At 42.8% G+C, this 20,823-nt stretch overlaps 1 protein-coding gene across 3 annotated transcripts in view; it reads right to left on the reverse strand.

The window, feature by feature from the left end:
• Positions 1-20,823, reverse strand: part of LOC134340478 (aryl hydrocarbon receptor-like) — a 169,469-nt gene that overhangs the window by 74,933 nt on the left and 73,713 nt on the right. For all 3 annotated transcript variants that reach the window (XM_063037788.1, XM_063037787.1, XM_063037789.1), the window contains exons 3-5: positions 7,950-8,068; positions 5,249-5,338; positions 3,982-4,105 (exon numbers count right to left, since the gene is read on the reverse strand). In XM_063037788.1, the coding sequence (XP_062893858.1) occupies positions 3,982-4,105; positions 5,249-5,338; positions 7,950-8,068 (333 nt within the window). The remainder of the gene's footprint in view (positions 1-3,981; positions 4,106-5,248; positions 5,339-7,949; positions 8,069-20,823) is intronic.

A 20,823-nucleotide genomic window follows, 5' to 3' on the forward strand; every position in this document is an offset into this window, starting at 1 on the left:
GACAAATGGAATTCAGGCCTATTTTGCAAAAATAATTCAAAAGTGGAGCTTTGGCACAGCTTTAGTCTCTGTCTGGGTCTCTGGAACTCTATGGCAGTGGCCTCAAATTCTCTCCAAGGATTGAGAGTCTTAGGACTTCTCTACCCCTAGAAAGCTGAAGAGAATGAGTCATGAAGTATATTAAATCTGATATTAAAAGATTTTCAATCCATTAGAGAGACAAGATTTATGGAGAACAGGTAAGAAAGTGGAGCTGAGGCCAATACACGGTCACCTATGGCCTTATTGAATAATGGAATAGTTTCAAGGAGCCAAATCGCCTACTCCTACTCCTTTCTGTTATGTTTAAAAAAAAAATCGCTCAGCCCAAAGGCATAAACAATCTGCTGCAGTGATCTCAGCACCATGCTGTATAACTCTTGCCCCTAAATCCCTTTATCTCATAACCTCCCCCTGATCCTGCAAGAATTTCAAGACTGGAACAAACTATCACACAGAGGCAACCAGCAGGATCATCTTTAAAGAGACAAAAGATATTTTCACAATGGAGAAAGGAGGCAAGGTGTTAAGAGGCTCTCATGAAACAGTTACAGAATTTTATATTCTGTAAGTTCTATAGAGTTCCTCATGAACTTCCCCTTCATATGTGCCCTTAAGGCAACCCTACTGGAAATACCGCAGGTCTGCTTTCCAGCTCTGTGAAGCACTGCTGAACATTCTCTAACTTTTAAAGTCTAAGTGCAATTTGTTCTTGAAGAAAAAAAAAGGCATAAAAATAATATGAAGAATGATCTTTCTGAGTTAATTAATATTTTTGTAACAAGAAAGTTAAATGCAATGTTGCAACAAGTAGCAAAAAGGAGATCAAAGAAATCAGTAGCGTACTGGTAGGGGGACAAAAATTGTACAAAGCAGACAGGTGAGGTTGCAGAATTGGTGCAGAAGAAGACACAACCTGCTAAAAAGTCAGGGTTTGGAAGAGAATAAAGACAGCTTTGATGAAGTTAATCCTCCTGGTGATTCAGCCTTCCAGCACAGTGAAATAACAGGGTAAACAGGGTAGCCCATCAATGGAATAAGATAGTCGCGGCAATGGATGGTATTGATTGCAAAGCTCAGGTTAAAGTTGAAAATGGGGCAGATTGGAACAGAGAAAGAGACAAGTTAAAGAAAATGTTGGACAGGGCAGTATCTGCAACCAGTGAGCTGAATGTACAATTATACAGTCTAAAATGAACATTAGTTAAAGAGGAGAAAGGAACTTCAGACAAATTTATTAGTGATTGCACGGTACAATTGCAATCCATAAAGGTTAAAATTAAAGGGCTTCCTGATGCAAAATGTACGTGGCCTTTTACTCAGGTGAAAGAGTGTCTCCTCCTCTTCCTTTCCTGCTGCTCAACAATCAGAGTTCACTTTTACCCACATCTGATAGCAACAAACCCTCACTTTAAATGGTGCAAAGTCACACAAAGGATGCAGCAGGATGCCAGGTTGTTCTCATACCAAGGTCAGGGATACTAATTTGTAAAGGTAAACTTAAGGGGTTGGACACTAAACTAACTCAATGTGTTGAGGATAATCATTTAGTACTGCAATGGATGCACTGACATACCGTAATATAACAAAATGCCCCAATGTGTCTAATGGGAGCAGCATCAATAAAATCACTTCTGTCAGTGAGGCAAATAAAGAGCTACTAGGATAAGTGACTACGAGGTGGGTCAAAAGGTGAAGGCTCTAAGAAGGCAATCAAAGAGAATTACAGGGCTGAAGAGGATGTTTGAAGGAACTCTTGAGCCTGAGCATCTGAAGACATGGCCATCAATGGTGGAGCAATTAAAATACGCAAGGAGCAGAACTGGAAGAGCGCAGATAATTGGGGGGGTGGGGGAGAGATAGGGTTAGAAGAGGATGCAGAGGCTGGAAGCAGCAAGTCCTAACATAAGTTTGAAAACAAGGTTGAGAATTCAGAATCAGATTTAATATCACTGGCATAGGTCATAAAATATGTTGTTATTATACACACTATATGTTTAATAAATAGTGCAAAAAGAGAACAAGAAAAAAAATGCCAACATGAGTCAGCAGGAAATAGGTTGGTGGGGCAAGAGATGAACAAGACCTGAGGTGAATTGCGATCCTGGTTTTGGATGAGCGTGGATTTGCACAGAGTTGAAGATGGGAAGGGAACCAAATACAAGTATACAAGTTGCAACAGTTAGCTGGCAGCATCAAAGGCATTGAGAAACTCACGCATTTCAACAGTTCAACTGAGACACAAGAACACAAGAAAATAGGAGCAAGAGTTGGCTACCAGGCCCCAGAAGCCTGCCCACCTTTCAATGGGATTATAGCTGATCTATGCTGGCTTCAACTCTTCTCCTGTGCTGGTTTCCCATGCCCCTAAGAGGACCACTCTTTGCAATATTTATCTATCTCTACCTTAGCTATATCTAATGATCCACTTCTACCATCCTCGGGGGTGGAGAATTCGAGAGATTCACTGCCCTCTGAGAGAAGAAATTTCAATGCACTTCAGCTTTAATTGACTGGTCCAATATTTTGTAACCATGTCCCTTGTTTGTAACTCTCCTACAACATGATGACATCCTAACATCTACCCAGTTAAGCAACACGCACAAAATGCTGGTGGAATGCAGAAGGCCAGGCAGCATCTATTGGAAGAGGTACAGTCAACGTTTTGGGCCGAGACCTTTTGTCAGGACTAACGAAGTGTCTCGGCCCGAAACGTCGACTGTACCTCTTCCAATAGACGCTGTCTGGCCGGCTGCGTTCCACCAGCATTTTGTGCGTGTTGCTTGAATTTCCAGTGTCTGCAGATTTCCTCGTATCTATCCAGTTAAGCCCGTTTCGGGTCTTATATGTTTGAATAAGGCCATTCCTCATTCTTCCAACCTGCAAGAAACTGTTTAGCCTCTCTTGATAGGACAACCCCTTCGATCCAGGAATTAGCTTGGTAAATCTTCTTTTAAGTTGCCTCCAATGTGACTATGTCCTTTTGCTTTAGGTAAAGCGGCTAAACCGCACAGTATTCCAGGAGACAGGGTAGGAGTTGCCCAATATCACTGAAGTGAAAGAACATTTTATTGGAATGGACATGGCAGGGGTTGCAAATCTGCAGCATGAACATCGAAGGTGTCACACACAAAAATTCTGCTGGCATGCAGCATCTAGTGCCAACCCTAAATTCTTTAAACCCCAGCCATAATTAAAAGATACATAATGTTTATCTTTACTGCCAAATAAAGCTGTGAATGATTTTTTTACAACCCAACAGCAGTGAGATCTTTTCACAGGAAACAGCTCAGTTTGACTTGACGCTAACTGGACGATTGCAAGAACATGTGGCGTTTGATGATACACTTTGAAATTCTCACAGATCTGGTGTACACATCAGTATTTCGATAGCAAACAGTTTCAATAATAATATTATTTAGAAATTATAAAAAATAATATTTTGCAATTGTCTTCTTAAAGGATTAAGATGACTAATTTTTGACCATGTTTTCTGAAATGCTTCATTTATTTCAATCTCTGTTATACTTTTATAAAACAATAAATACACATATATAAGCAACAGGGCTCATCCTTTTTCTTAAAAAAGTTTATAATTATTGTTACTAATATGCCAATCAATGATAATCTCTGCTCAAAATTACCACGGCACGAGAGAATTTTTAGAAGATTATCGTCAATTTGGGCACACGGTCTCAAAAAGATTTGCCAACCCTGAAGTGGGTCAGACCTCAACCCCAAAGTTCTGCTGCAGATCTCCCAGATGAGGATGTGTTTGCGAGAGGCAAGTACTACATGACCCAACACCACTCAGTTCCCATTGCTCTTTATTAATCTGTTCAGAAACAAGGGGATATAGGGATGTTAAGTAAACCATCCCCCAACCTCTGCAGGTGTCAAGACTAACAAATAAACAGCTTCCTGAGGGATGCATTTTCTTACCTGGTTCTGATTGATCCACAGTGGAAGGCGGTGATGGGTTTAGTGCCCAGTGCAGCTGCCGCCAAAACTCATCCCGATCTTCAGGATGGATCAGTTCAAAGACAGGCTGGTGCATGACAGCAGTCTAAACAGGGAAAAGGCAAAATGATCAGAATTTCTTTTCCATAGTATGACACTCTAAAGGCCCTAGGGTATTCTTGTTTTTGTTTTGTCTCCCCTTGGTTGTGGGAGGATGGGAAAGAATTAAGTTATTACAAAGAACAGCATAACTTTCAGGTTAGTGCAGGAAGTGATGTTACTGTGAAAGATATGCCATGACCTTATTAAATGGTAGAGCAGGTTCAAGGGGCTAATGGTATCCTTCTGTTTTTACTTCTTAGGTTTCCTTGAGACATCATTGTAGAAACACAATATAATAAAAGCCCATAGTGTGGTAAGGGTTACAAAGACAATGAATGAGGGATAAATATTGGTTCCTGCTCTCAGGCCCACAAGATTCACAAAATGAAAGATGCACCAAAACCAACCTCTTGCAGTCAACGATGACTGTAGGGGTAATTACTATCATCACTGTCAGCTGATAAACAATGACACAGAGCAAAATGTAACCTTCTCCATCACACCCCCAATTAACCAATTTTCAATCTGTTCTGTGGGCAACTCCTTCCACTCGAACTTTATTTTGCGATCGCAAGACCCTGTTGAACACCGATTGCTGCAGGGCTATTTCCTTTGTTTGGTGGGGAGATAGAGGGCGAGGTAGCAGTGTTGCCTCTGTTGTGAGGTCGAGGCCTCAAGCTGCAGGCTTGCCTGCTGCTACAGTCCAGGTGAGGAGATGCCAGAGGCAATGTAGTGTGGTATTCGCACTCAGTTGGGGGGGTAACCTCTCGCATAGATGCTGCCCTCCAGTGTTGGACTGGTGGAATTACAGGCTGGACTGCTGGGAACCAACTTGAGGGATTTGTCGCTCAAGGTCTCAGACTAAAAATGTGTTTTCTTGAGTGATTACATTCTTTAATTTTCTTTCTCACTATTTTGAATGCGCATATATGTTTTCACACCTTGGCCCTGGAGGAATGCTGTCCCATTTGGCTATATTCATGTACAGCTTGAATAATAATTAAACTCGATTTGATTTTGATTTGATTTATCATCTAAGGTGAGAACTGTATCCCCCCACCCTTCGCATCCAGTATTGATGCTGTCCAACACCATATCATTGTTCCTGCTCCTTGCCCTCTCTGATGTTACGAGTTCTGCTACTGACCTGATGGAAGCCCAGGTACTCCTGCACAGTGGGAGATGCATAGAAGATGTCACCTTCTGCTGTCACTACCAGGACAAATCCATTCAGAGCCTGGAAGCAAAGAAGATATTGAACACTTGAGACCAACAATTCCACCAAGAGGAGAATTCTCCAAATAATGGCCAATGTAAGCTTGAGGAACAGCACTCCACAACCATCTGGGCACACTATAACCTTCAGGTCTCGATTCGGAATTCAAGAATATCAGACAATATGCTTTCTCTGCTGGTATCAAAATGGCCAGTTCTGCTATTAGATCACCTTCTGCAATCTTAACTGAGTTGTTCACTCCCCACAGATACTGCCTGATCTGCTGAATATTTCCAGCATCCTCCTTTGGGTTTCAAGTTCAACAACAACTATGACCTACGTCTCAGTGTTAATATATCCTTTAGTTTGGCTTTTCTCTCCCTAACCTCCCTCATTAACGATCAAGCAAACAGTCCTGTAAACATTGAAATCAACTGACCTTACTCTATTAGAGATCTTCCATTTGTCCTATCCAACCCTCTCCCACTCTTTGTTGAAACTTAAATCTCACTTGCATGAAGGGTCTCAAATTGAAACATTGACTGCCCATTTCTCTCCATAGATACTGCCTGCCCTGTTGAATTCCTCTGGCTTCTTAGTGTGTTGATCCAGATTCCAGCATCTGCAGTCTTCTTGTGTTCTTCATTCCACTTTCTCACTTTTGCTATTATGCTGAATAGTCTTTCCACCTGATGCTTACACTCTGTTTCACTCTCCACAGATGCCACCTGACCGACTTGAGTATATCCACATTTTCTGTTTTTACTCACAAAAGGTTGCCATATCCAGGAAAAATTCCAAAACATATAAATGTGATAAATGGCCAATTGATATTTCCTTTCATAATGTTAGTCAGAGAGTCAAAGAGCTATATAACACAGACACAAGGCCTTTGGCCCAACTCATCCATGCTGACTGTGATGATATCTGCACTTCTCCCTTTTGGCTGCATTAGACTTGCATACCTCTATCCAAGTACCTGTTCAAACAGTGTAACTTATCTGCCTCTAGCACCTTTAGTGGCAGCTCGTTCCATATAACCACTACCCTCTGTGTGGAAAAACTTGCCCTTCAGGTCCCCTTTAAATTTCTCCCTTCTCACTTTAAACCTCTGCTTTCTAGTTTTAAGACTCCTGGCACTGGGAAAAACACTAAGCATCAACCCAGGCTACACCCTCATCATTTTATAAATCTCTGTAAGGTCATCCCTCAGCCTACTATGTTCTAGTAAGAATAAACCCAGTATACCCAATCTCTTCTTGTAACTGAAGTCCTCCATTACATGTAACATCCTGGTGAATCTCTTCTGCACTCTCTTTATTCTCACCACATCCTTCCTATAGTGTAGCAACTAGAACTGTACACAATACTCCATGTGCAATCCTACCAATGTTTTGTATCGTTACAACAGCGCCTTTATTTCCTGCGGAGCATGAAGAAAGCTCACCTCTGTCCCAGGATACTGACGGACTTTTACCGCTGTACATTGAGAGCATACTCACCAACTGCATCTCAGTGTGGTATGGCAATTGTCCCGTATCGGACCACAAAGCACTCCAGCGTGTGATGAAAACCGCCTAGCAGATTATCGGCACCCAATTGTCCACCATTGAGAACATCTACCATAAACGCTGCCTGGGCAGGGTGAAAAGCATTATCAAGGATGCATCTCACCCTAACCATGGACTTTTTACTCTCCTCCCATCCAGTAGGCACTACATGAGCCTCCGTTCCCACACCAGCAGGCACAGGAAGAGCTTCTTCCCTGAGGCTGTGACCCTGCTCAACCTCACATCACAGCACTAAGCAGTATTGCACCCATATTGTACTGTCTCAGTACTTTTATATTTGTGTGCTGTAGCACTTTTTATTCGCAGTTATTTTGTAAATAACACTATTCTTTGCATTTCTGGTCAGATGCTAACTGCATTTCATTGGCTTTGTATCTGTACTCAGCACAATGAGAATAAAGTTGAATCTAATCTAATCTCAGCCTATGAAGAAGGTAGGTATGCCATTTAGTAAGGCTGGGAAACAGGCACAGAGTTGTTTTCCCTCCTTACCATGTCCATTCTATCAAGTACCCTTCTATATTAACCCATTTACCAACACTTGGTCCACAACCTTCATTACAATGGTGATTCCTGTTTAAAAGTGTGCTACATGATTTTCACTGAGTGAGTTTTGCTTAATTGTATCAACCGAGGAGGAATTTCTTTAGCCGGAGGGTGGTGAATCTGTGGAATTCATTGCCACAGACAGCTGTGGAGCCCAAGTCACTGGGTGTATTTAAAGGAAAGGTTGATAGATTCTTGACTATTCAATGTGTCGAAGGTTGTGGGGAGAAGGCAGCAGAACAAACTTGAGAGGGATAATAAATCAACAATGAAGAAACAGCAGTGCAGGCTCAATAGGCCAAATGCCCCAATATTGCTCCTACATACCATGGCCCAAAGGGCAGTGCTTCTGACAGTACAGCACCCCAGCACTGCCCTGGTATACCAGATACAGTACAGTGTTCCAGCTTGCAAAGCAGAAATTAAACCTGAGATTGCTTTCTCCCCATCTACCCATCCCTTGAAGCAAAAAAGCCGTATGAAGAAGTGAAGAAATATCCTGAAACTTCATTTACCTGTAGTATCAGGTCCCCTTCTGACAGTATTGAGTTGCCAAGGTCTTGGAACAGCTTATCCATTCCATTGATGCCAGGCTGCTCTGTGGGAAGACTCTCCTTCCTTTGTCCCAAAGCAACTGCAAGACAACCACAAGCACACTTGAAAGGCAACCAGGAAAAATTGTTTCTTCACATGCAGGGGAAAGGGGAGATGCTGATTTCGCACGTCTCAATCAAAGTGTAATGTTCATAACAGGTGTCACACATCATGGTAACTATCAGGGTTCTTACACCAGCAATGCAAGACCCACAGCCTCAGTGAGAGAATCTGACCTCAGATCCTGTCTGCATAGAGTGTGCATGTTCTTTATGTGACTACCCGGGATTCCTTCACTACATGTGGGTTGGTAAGTTAACAGGCTGATGTAAAGTGTTCCTGTGTGTACACAAGTTGTAGAATCTGTGGCAATTTGATGGAAAGGTTGGGAGAATGGGATCAAAACAGGATTAATACAAACAGATGGTTGACGGCTGGCCCATATCTCTCAATTCCATGATTCTTGAAGTGACTTGAAAATCTCAGTGCCTTCTTAGAGGCTCCTCGTCCATTTTGAGCAATCAAGGGATTCTCAAAACCAGGGAGGACATTACAATTTCTATGTAGACTTTGAGATAATTCATGAAAGTTTTTTTTTCCCTCTGTCCTCCCAGATAGCTCCTTCTGTGACAGAGCTAGGTCTTGGGTGCTTGTTACAGGATAAGGAACATGTGGCCCACCCACTGGAACTGTTGACCATGAACATCAGCCTCAATGCTGGGGATGTTATCCTGGGGGAGGATACAGACATTGGTCATCCATCCTGTCAGTAGATTTGAAAGATTTTGCAGAGCCAGGATTGGTGGTGTTACCAAGAGTACAAGAGCCATGCTGAATAAGGATAGGTGATTGGCATAAATTAAATCTGACTGAAAAGTTAACTCCGTTTCTTTTCTGCAATGCTGTCTGACCTGAAAAGTGTTTCCGGTATTCTCTTTTTGAATCATGTGTTAACTTTTAATGGTCATAAAACCTTTAATTTGACCCCCCTAATCAATATTATTTTAGCCACTTAAAAAAAATCTGAGGTAACTCTCAATTTGTGTGTTGCTTTAAATATACTGAGTTGTTTTGGTAAGACAAATAGGATTTAGTAAAAAAAAAGAGAATATAACATATCAGCCAGATAAGCCCCAGAAATACCTCATGCAGAAAGTAGTAAGCTATGGTAGAAATCTATATTCTACGTGATCAGTGCCAGATCCGCAGCATTCACTGTATATAGGACTGGGGCAGGACAAAGGCCGGTGATGCAGAGAGAGAGGAGGTAAGAGGGCAAGGGAGAGAATTATAAGTATTTCCAAACACCAATGAATCCCATCAAAACAAAGTTGGGAAAGCACATTGTTCTGTGGTCAGGCAGTGTGAGCTGGGGATTGGTAACTCACCTCAGACTGAGCACACAGAGATAATCAAAGGAAGGGATCAGAAGTCAACTGAAGAAATGTACACATAGAAGTAATGCAGAAAAACCTTGGGAACAATTAATTGATGGCCAAAGGCAATTCTGGGGGTAAGAACATTAGATTTTTCCCCAGTGACTCCACTTCCCCATGCTTTCTATAATGTTAAAATCACAAAAATATGGTGTTGGTTTAAAAGACCAAGGTGAAATCAAGACAGTTTACTACCTTAGTCTTTTCAAAGATGAAGCATAACACTGGCTTTGAGAAGATCGTTAAAGCAGATTGTGAGAGCTACATACCAACCACACCATGGACAGCCATACCAATTCCCTCCCCAGACCAGACTCCTCTTTATCACTGTTGTACTTTGCTTAATATCCATCCCTGATCAAACATTCAACCATAGCTTCTAACACCTCCTTTCACTTGCCATATATTCTCGCCAGGTTACATCTCGGATACTAGAGAGCATTTTGTACACATTAAAGGTACTATTTCAATGCAAGTTGCTTTCATTATTGGAGGGGAGATGTAGTCTGTGATCCCTACGTTTAACCGGCTAAATGCCGGTTAATGCTAAAACCGGCTCTTAACTCTGACTTCTCTGTTCCTGGCCAAATACACTGTTCCAATGAAGATCAATGCATAACATCTCATGTTTGGACTGAGCACAAGTTGTCAGAGAATGAATTACCCAGTGTCTACAATATTTCCCTTTTGACAACTATTCAGCTCCCATTTCTACCTCCTTCAGACCAGTCATGTGTTTCTATATTTTTCCACTTCACTGTCCTATCTTGCACTGTGACCTCCGTGCACCCCCCACCCGCCCCTGTATCATTCAGTCTCTCCTGTCCTCCACATCTTTTAACTTTCCTACAACTTAACATTTTCTGGTTCTAATGAAAGGTTACCAACCTAAAATGTTAATTCTCCTCTCTTCATAGATGGTGCCTGGCCTGCTGTTTTTTTTTTGTGGATTTCCAGCATCTGCAGTCATTTGCTTTGGGATAAATATTAAAAGTTACTCCAGGCTCCATTAAGAGGAGCATGTTTGAGAAAAACGTTGATGAGTTGGCTTCAAGAGCAGGCAGGACACACCAATATCATTGTTAGTGTCAGGCCTTCTTCTAGTAAGTGTTTACTAGAGCGGCGAAGTGAAGTGATGATGGCGCTAAATGGCAACTCCTTTGCTTGCATCTTCGGAAACAGCTATATTTTCATCTTTAATATCTCTATTTTTCCCTTTCAGGGCTCTTTCGAAGACCCTGACCTGGAGTTACATGCTGACTACAGTTCTTTGCGGGAATGAGACACACTCTCGGGGTTTCACAACTGGCTGTTGATCGGCATGCCAAGGGCTCAGGCTAACAGTTCGGCTCGACTTTGGAGGCCTAGGACCTCGGGGCTCTGGAGACAGGCGGATCGAAGGTCGGTGCCATAGCAGGAGGTCTGTGTGTCGTCGGGGGAGTCAGAATACCTACAGCTGTGTGACCAGAGACCCGAGATCTCGAAAAAAGCAATGTAACGGACCTTTAACATCATAAATCAGTGAGTTGTTTGTTACGTCTCCCCTCTCGCTGTGAAACGGAGACATCTTCTCCCTTATTAGGGCAAGAGCGAGCCTGTGGAATGTCGAATATGGGTGAACAAGTAGTCTTTGGAGTACTGCAAGTCTGTGTCTTTGCTGTTGCTTTGCTCACGCTTGAGTGCTCAGTGGTGGGTGCTGATGCTTTTTTTTTGCTGGTGGGGGAGGGGGGATTGTTACTTTGCTGCTCCTTATGGGAGGGAGACAGGGGAACTGAGGGGGTGCTTTGGGGTTCTAACATTTAACTGTCATTCATTCTTTGGGGCACTCCTCTGTTTTCGTAGATGGCTGCGAAAAAAAGGCATTTCAGGATGTATATTGTATACTGTTCTCTGACATTAAATGTACCTTTGAAACTTTTGAACAGCACAAACTAAAAGTAGGGTAGAAGAAAATAAAATTATATTAAAAGCTGCAGAGTAACTTCTAGAGATAAAAGACTTAACTCTCGAAGTTATTAATGATGCTTTGCAAGGAAGGGTAGATAATGATCAGACTTCAAAAGGGGGTTGTAAATGTATTTTTTCTAATTTCACAATGGAATGCTAGAAGCGTATTAGCTAATGGTCAAGAGTTTAAGAAACTTACTGAAGATTTTCCAAATAAATCTGATGTTATATGTATACAGGACACCTAGTTGAAATCTTGTCTACATTTTAAGATACTAGGTTACGTTGATATAATATGCAATCGGAAAATGGACAATGGAGGAGGAGTGACTACATTTGTCAGAATAGGGTAGCACAGAGTTTTGGTGATTGGGGCTGTTTATGAGTCAATTGCAGTTAAAGTTTGGGGAAAGAATAGTTAAGTACAGACAATAATTTTATATAACCCTTGAGAAAGGTCAACACCTGATATATTGGAAAGCCTGGGTTGAAATGGTCATATGGTATGGCAATTTTATGCTCATAGTACTGTGTGGCATTGTAGTGACACAAATATGATGGGATGGTGCTGGAAGACTTTCTGGAAGAAAAGTGCTTGCTGTGCTTAAACGACAGTAGGAGTACAAGGATAAATCTATTTAACAACACTGTTTCTGCTATAGACCTCACACTGGCATCTGAGGATCTAGCAAGTGTGTGTAACTGGGAAGTGTATAGTGATACAACAATGGGGAATAATCATACAATGTACAATGGCAATAGCTGTGTATTAGAAGGAAGTTTCTCATATCCCAGATGGAATTTCGAAAAGGCCAATTGGGCTTCATTTGATGATTTATGTAAAAGCAGATTTCCTGATCATTTGGAGGATATTGAGTTGAGTAATAATACCTTAATAGCTCAGTGACAACTGAACAGCTCAGGAATCAATTCCCAGATTGTTGGGAGATGATAAAAGAAGAGCCATTCCCTGATGGATGGATGAATGTAAATGATGACAATGAAGGAGGGGAATAAAGTTTTTAGAAAAGCTAGGCAGTGTTACTCCTATTCATCTTTCATACAAGCTCAAGCTATAGTTAGAAAAGTAGCGAGAAGGGCAAAGAAAATGTATTGGAGAATGTACTGTGATACCATTGGGAAAGAGATCCGGGTAGGGGAAGTTAGGGTACAATTAAAAAAAAATGGGGGAATTAGAAAACTTGACGCACTATTGGCTTTGTAAGGTGGGGAGAAGGTTGACTCTGAAAAAGCATAATTATCAAAAACCATTTGTCAGTGTACATAGTCTGGCCAATTTAAGTCAAGGTCTTATAGAGAATGTTTTGGCAAGCAATCCTCAGATTTCTGAGAAAAATGTTTCAGTTCCTGTTTGGATGTAAAATTTACTTTGTCTGAACTTAAAAGAGCCATTAATAGTGCTGGTCAGACATTGCCTGGGAAAGATGATATTTGTTTACATGGTTATCGGATTCAAAACCTTTGTTGGTTTTAAGACCATAAGACCATAAAACATAGGAGCAGAATTAGGCCATTCAGCCCATCGAGTCTACCCCGCCATTCCATCATGGCTGATCCCGGATCCCCCTCAACCCCATACACCTGTCTTCTCACCATATCCTTTGATATTTTAAAATTCTGTGGTTAAAGGACAACTTCCTCCTTCCTGGAAATAGGTGGTTGTTATCCCTATGTTGAAACCCCATAATGATCAATGAGATCCTTCCAGTTATAGACCTATTTCACTAACTTCACATGCATGCAAGATAATGGAATGGAAAATTAGCTGTAAACCAATCTGGATTTCATAAAGGGAAAATGACCATGGGCTCTGCGTTAAATTTGGAACCTGATATTCATAAAGCCCAAGTTAATAAAGAATCGGTGGTGGTAGTTTTCTTTGATGCAGAGAAAGCTTTTGATATGTAATGGACACAAGGGCTGCTGCTTAAACTGGAAAAGAGATGGTAGATGTTCAAATGGATTCAAGATTTTTCATGTGACAGAAAGATGAAAGTTAGGAGCACTCTCTAAGGAGCACCAGATAGAGAATGGGACTCCTCAGGGAAACCTATTTGTTTTTATTATTATTAATGATATTGTCTTAAATATTGGCTCAGACATTTCCAAATCACTATATGCTGACAATGGTGCAAGTGGAAGAGAAGCAGGAATATAAATTATATAGTTTGGAAAATGCAGGCCGCTATTAATGAATTAGAGGAATGGAGACATCAGTAGGGTTTAAATTTTCCGTTGCAAAGACTCAAGTTATCTGTTTGTTTCTAAAAGGAACATTACACCCACAATTGATCTCAAGTTATACGGTTACTCTCTTAAACAAGAGTCAGTGGTAGAATTTCTAAGTACGTGGATGGACACAAGGCTAACATGGAAGGTGCATGTGAATAAAATTCTAGAGGCGTAAAAAAAAGTCCTTAATGTGCTCAGGTGCTTAGCTGAGTGTGATGGGGGGCTGTGAGTAAAAGGTCACTTAAGCAAATGTATATTGCTTTAATCAGATCTGTCTTTGATTATGGATATTTTGCTTATGGGTCAGCTTGACCAGCAGTCCGGAGATAAAGTTCAAGCTCAAGCACTAAGATTATGTTGTGGTGTTATTAAATCATCCCCAATTTCAGCATCACTGGTAGAAATGGGTAAAGTACGGCCATTTGTACTCATTCATAAGGCCGGTGATGTTGTGGGGATGGAACTGGACTCTCTCACGGTGGTGTCTGAAAAGAGGATGCTGTCCAAGTTGCATGCCATCTTGGACAATGTGCTCCATCCACTAACATCCTGTAAGAGATCTCTAAACATTGACCACATGTCCATAGTACATTTCCCTGTAAAAACATCATCCCAATTCACACCCCCAAGTTCTAGCCTTATAGCCTCATAATTTGCCCTTCCCCAATTAAAGATGTTCCTGTCCTCTCTGATTCTATCCTTTTCCATGATAATGCTAAAGGCCAGGGAGCAGTGGTCACTGTCCCCCAGATGCTCACCCACTGAGAGATCTGTGACCTGACCCGGTTCATTACCTAGTACTAGATCTAGTATGGCTTTCCCCCTAGTCCACCTGTCCACATGCTGTGACAGGAATCCGTCCTGGATTCCTGTCACAGGCCCGTGATGTTGTGGGGATGGAACTGGACTCTCTGACGGTGGTGTCTGAAAAGTGGATGCTGTCTAAGTTGCATGCCATCTTGCACAATGTCTCCCATCCACTACATAATGTACTGGATGGGCACAGGAGTACATTCAGCCGGAGACTCATTCCACCGAGATGCAGCACAGAGCGTCATAGGAAGTCATTCCTGCCTGTGGCCATCAAACTTTACAGCTCCTCCCTTGGCGGGTCAGACACCCTGAGCCAATAGGCTGGTCCTGGACTTATTTCCTGGCATAATTTACATATTACTATTTAATTATTTATGGTTTTATTACTATTTAATTATTTATGGTGCAACTGTAACGAATACCAATTTCCCCTGGGATCAATAAAGTATGACTATGACTATGTACCTTTACATCTATGCAGGTTACAGTTAGCAATTGTTTATTAGATTGACGCAAGAGGACATAAAATTTGTCATCAATATTGCCAACATTAGTAGAGTGTTGGGAGTATTGTATTTGTCAGGTCTTCAGTTTGGGGTGGATGGGAAATAAATGAGCACAAAATCTTGGGCTGTTTACTATGGGTTATGGTCCCAGTGTACCCCTTTTGTCTCTCCTCCATTGTTTTTTCCCTTGCCTGTGGTTGATTTGGGCCTTCAGGAAAATATTAAGATGAAGAATGATTGTTTTACAGTGACACAGGAAGTTCAGCCATATATAAAAAGGCAGATATTTCGGCGTTTTACATATCTACACAAATGGTTCAAAAGATCCAGTGACAAGTCATTCAGGTGTTTCTGTTTATATTCCAAAGTTTCAGGTGACTATTAAGAAAAGATTATCAACCAAAGCATTGGTATTCATATTTGGGATAGTCATGATCATTTTAGCTTTGGAATAGGTCAAAGAAGTATGGCCTGATTATGTACTTCTGTGCTCTGATTTGTTCTCAGTCTTGATATCTATTAAGCAGGTATTTCAAATTGTAGGCCAGACATTGTTCTTGAACTTGGACAACCTCTGTTGAGGCTGCAGAGTCTAGGCCTGTGTATACATTTCATTCGTGTCCCTGCCCATGTTGGGGTTGAAGGAAACAAGGTGGCAGGCATTCTAGCCAAGCAATCACTTAAAATTAAGGACATAAATATAATGGTGTCTTTGCATAAAGGGGAGATGAAAGCCATAATTAAAAAGGTCCATTTGATCACTGTGGCAACAAATTTGGGATAAGGAAAGGAAAGGATGGCATTTACACAAAATCCAGAGGAAGGTGGGAATCCTTCTGGGAGATGGATATAAAAGGAGGGAAGCAGTTACACTCACATTTATGTATTGGATATACTATGCTGAATAATTCCCTGTTCAGAATTAATATTCATGATGTGGGCATTTGTAAGGAGTTCACTTGTAAAGAAATGGTGCCGCATGTATTTCTAGAGCAGACTCGATGGGCCGAATGGCCTACTTCTGCTCCTTTGTCTTATGGCCTTATGTATTATAGGAATGAAGTTCCTCTGAAGTGCAAAGGAACATCTAATTGCTAAATTGAGATCTCTGGGACAGACAGTTTAACATGGGAAGTTTGTTAGAATGTCACTGCCATTTTAATGCATATAACTGTAAGTGTGTAGATGACTTTCTGAAAAGCATTAGGCTTTTTGATATGATTTGAGTTTATATTTTTGGGGGGAGGGAATTTAGGGGGCATACTTCCTGTCTCTTTGCTCCACTCCAACTCAGTAGGTGGTAGTAATGCACCTTGAGCTGGTCTGACAACCACTATCAAACTTTACAAGATGAAGAACAACAGTCCTTGTTCACCAATTGAACAAGCCAGCCTGAAACAGTTGCCCCAAGCCTTCACAAACAAGAGAAATTATACCAGTGCCTAAGAAGAATACTGTGGGCTGCCTTAATGACTATCGCCCAGTAGCACTCACATCCACAGTGATGAAATGCTTTGAGAGGTTGGTCACGACTAGACTGAACTCCTGCCTCAGCAAGGACCTGGACCAACTGCAATTTGCCTATCGCCACAATAGGTCAACGGCAGATGCAATCTCAATGGCTCTTCACATGGCTTTAGACCACCTGGACAACACAAGCACCCATGTCAGCATGCTGTTCATAGACTATAGCTCAGCATTTAACACCATCATTCCTATAATCCTGATTGAGAAGTTGCAGAACCTGGGCCTCTGTACCTCTCTCTGCAATTGGATCCTCGACTTCCTAACCAGAAGACCACAATCTGTGTGGATTGGTAATATATTCTCCTCCTCGCTGACATTCAACACTGGTGCACCTCAGGGATGTGTGCTTAGCCCACTGCTCTACTCTCTCTATACCCACGACTGTGTGGCTAAGCATAGCTCAAATACCATCTATAAATTTGCTGACGATACAACCATTGTTGGTAGAATCTCAGGTGGTGACAAGGGGACGTACAGGAGTGAGATATGCCAACTAGTAGAGTGGTGCCACAGCAACAAGCTGGCACTCAATGTCAGTAAGACGAAAGAGCTGATTGTGGACTTCAGGAAGGGTAAGACGAAGGAACACATACCAATCCTCATAGAAGGATCAGAAGTGGAGAGAGTGAGCAGCTTCAAGTTCCTGCGTGTCAAGTTCTCTGAGGATCTATCGTGGCCCCAACATATCAATGCAGTTATAAAGAAGGCAAGACAGCGGCTATACTTTATTAGGAGTTTGAAGCGATTTGGCATGTCAACAAATACACTCAAAAACTTCTATAGTTGTACCGTGGAGAGCATTCTGACAGGCTGCATCACTGTCTGGTATGGAGGGGCTACTGCATAGGACCGAAAGAAGCTGCAGAGGGTTGTGAATTTAGTCGGTTCCATCTTGGATACCAGCCTACAAAGTACTCAGGACATCTTTAGGGAGCGGTGTCTCAGAAAGGCAGCGTCCATTGCTAAGGATCTCCAGCACCCAGGGCATGCCCTTTTCTCACTGTTACCATCAGGTAGGAGGTACAGAAGCCTGAAGACACACACTCAGCGATTCAGGAACAGCTTCTTCCCCTCTGCCATCCGATTCCTAAATGGACATTGAAGCTTTGGACACTACCTCACTTTTTAAAATACAGTATTTCTGTTTTTTGCACATTTTTAAAAATCTTCCGCTAAGTTAGCAAACTTCATGACACATGCTGGTGATAATAAACCTGATTCTGATTCTGAAATCTGCAGATGCTGGAAATCCAAGGAATACACACAAAATGCTGGAGGAACCCAGCAGACCAGGCAGCATCTATGGAAAAGAGTACAGTCGATGTTTCGGGCTGAGACCCTTAAGCAAGATGAAGGGTTTCGGCCCGAAACATCGACTGTACTTTTTTCCATAGATGCTGCCTGGTCTGCTGGGTTCCGTCAGCATTTTGTGTGTGTTGCCCCTGGCCCTTCAGTTACATTGTTGCCTTATTGTAAGTACCTGTACTCTCCTGTTATGTGGCCCCTCTTGGCTATTTATTTTGCAGTTTATTTAAGTTATTGCTCACTGCTGAATCATCTCCATTGTTCTGCTTTTGGGTCAAGCCTCTTCTACATTTCCTAACTGGATGAGTGAACCAGAGATTAACCCAGCAGAGTTTGCTCACCTAAAGGAAGTCATCCATCGATAGGAGCACATGATCCAGAAGCAGCAGGAAACCATTGACTATCTGTTCTCCTCTCTCAACCAACTCTCTGTTTCGATACAACAACACCGTGCCCGTCAATTACCTCCCTTGCAGTCCCAGATTCTGGTGCCTGAACTTTTTGACAAACCCCCAACCTGATACTGCAACCTCCTGTTCCAGTGTATCTTACAATTTGAGCTCCAGCTGCCTCTGTATTCTATAGACTGAGCCTAAATTCCCTTTGTCATCTCTCTCTTGACTACACAAGTTCTGGCCTGGGCCGCCACTAACTGGGACAATAAAACAACCATTTGCGATAAATATGAGGAAGTCACTGCTGAGATGCACTGGGTTTTTGACCATCTGGGAAGTGGATGGGGTCAGCAGATCGGATACTTTGCCTGCATCAAGGCTCATGCTTGGTGCTGAGTTACACTATGGAGTTCAGGGTCCTTGTGGCAAAGTGCAGTGGGAATGTGGAAGCACTGCTGGCCCATTACTATTACGGCCTCTCACCAACCTTAAAAGCCTGATCATTCTGGGCCTCTGAATTGACAAGCGTCTTATGGAACGACCCTCATCAGCCTGAACCAGAGTTCTATTCGCAGAACCATTTCAGGCTGCAGGACCCTCATCCGAAATGCCTCCAGAACCTATGCAGGTAGGGAGAGCTCCCTTAAGCCCCCCCCCACCCCCACTCCAAGAGCATGAGCATCGGTGCAGAAATAAATTGTGTTGAAGAACAGCCAAACACCCATGCATCAAATGGCCACTGCATCAAGGGAAACAGCACCACCAGTTGGAGATGAGCCTTCTATCTGGTCAGCTCCCCGGCCGCTTTTCCGTGCCAGACCCACTCTCTCTATCCTCCTCCACACCCTGACGGCTCTGTGCACACAGGAGGCTCCGCTGGATTCCGGTGCAGCAGGCAGCTTTCTGGATCGGACTCTGTGCACAGCTTGGACTCCCTACTGTGAGCCTATCTCTCACCCCTTCTGTATCACAGCCATTGACTGATGTCCCCGGCATCTGGGACGGTCTGAGGCACACACAGCCTATGCATGAGCATTGGCGAGCACCATTCAATTCCTCCTTATTGACTCACCCAACACTCCTCTCGTCTTAGGTAACCCCTGGCTCTCCACGACCCTCACTTTATCTGGTCATCCATTTCGCTACTGAAATGGGGACCTACCTGTCTGCAATCTTAGCAGACTTCACCCCATGAATCTGTGGAGGCAAAGGAAACAGTTGACCTCACCAAACTCCCACAGAAATACCACGACTTAACCATCGTCTTCAGTTAAAGGGAATGCAGCACCCTGCCACCTTATAGACCACAGAACCACTCGATCGACTTCCTCCCGGGCACCACCACTGCCCAAGGCAGTCTGTTCTCCCTCTCCCCTCCTGAGACCCAAGCCGAAGTGCTACAGCATGGCTTCATTCAACTATCCCAATCTTCAAAGAGTGCACGATTCTTCTTTGTGATAAAGAAAGATGGGGGTCTTCAACCCTACATCAACTACTGTGGACTCAACAAAATTACCGTTAAGAACCACTACTCTCTCCCCTTGAAGGATAATGCATTTGAAACACTCCACAGGACCCAGATCTTCACCAAACTGGATCTATGGAGTGCACACACCCTGATACGCATGTGCCAGGGAGATGAGTGGAATATGGCATTCAGAACACCCACAGGCCACTACAAATACTTGGTGGAGCCTTTCAGACTTTCCAACAGTCCAACTGTTTTCCAAGCCTTCATCAACGAAATCCTCCAAGACACATAACATAGGTATGTGCTCATCTACCTCAACGACATCCTCATCTTCTCTAAAGACCCCCAAGCCCAAGTCTGTCATGTCCATTCAGTCCTTCAGCGTCTCCTCAAAAGACAACTGTATTGCAAGTTAGAAAAATGCCAGCTCCCCTCCCCAGTTATTTCCTTCCTAGGTTACACCCTTTTACCCAAAAGCATAACCATGGACCTAGAGGAAGTGCAAACCATCGTTGAATAGCCCCAACAGCTCAAGAGATGCTTCACCACTGCTCCCATTCTCCACCATCTGAACCCCTCAGACATTTCATGGTAAGATGCACACATCTGATGTGAGCACCGGGGTCATCCAGCAAGGATCAGACGGGGAAGACACACCCTTGTGCCTTCTTCTTGCATAGGTACAACTCTACACAGCGCTGTTATGGAGTAGGAGACAGGGAGCTACTGACCATTAAATGGACCTTGGAGGAATGGAGACATTGGTTAATGGGAAAAATTAGCCCTTCCTGATCTGGATTGACCACCAGAACCTCATATCCATACAACAGTCCCGCCAACTCAATCCATGTCGGGCTCACTAGGCCGTCTTCTTCAAACAATTCAACTTTATCTCCTACCAGCCTAGCTCCAAGAACACTAAGGCAGATACCCTCTCATGACAGTTTGACCCAGCTGAAATAGAGATCGACCCTCAGCCCATCATTCCATCCTTGCATATCCTTGCCCCAATTCTCTGGGATCTTGAGACCCACAAGCCCCAAAAGAATGAGCATGCGCTAGCCAACATACCTGACAATCACACATATGTGTTGGCAGCCCTGCACTCTGAGGCACTCCAGTAGACCTGCTCTTCACTCCCT

Source organism: Mobula hypostoma, chromosome X1, assembly GCF_963921235.1.
Source record: "Mobula hypostoma chromosome X1, sMobHyp1.1, whole genome shotgun sequence".
Taxonomy (NCBI): Eukaryota; Metazoa; Chordata; class Chondrichthyes; order Myliobatiformes; family Myliobatidae; genus Mobula; species Mobula hypostoma.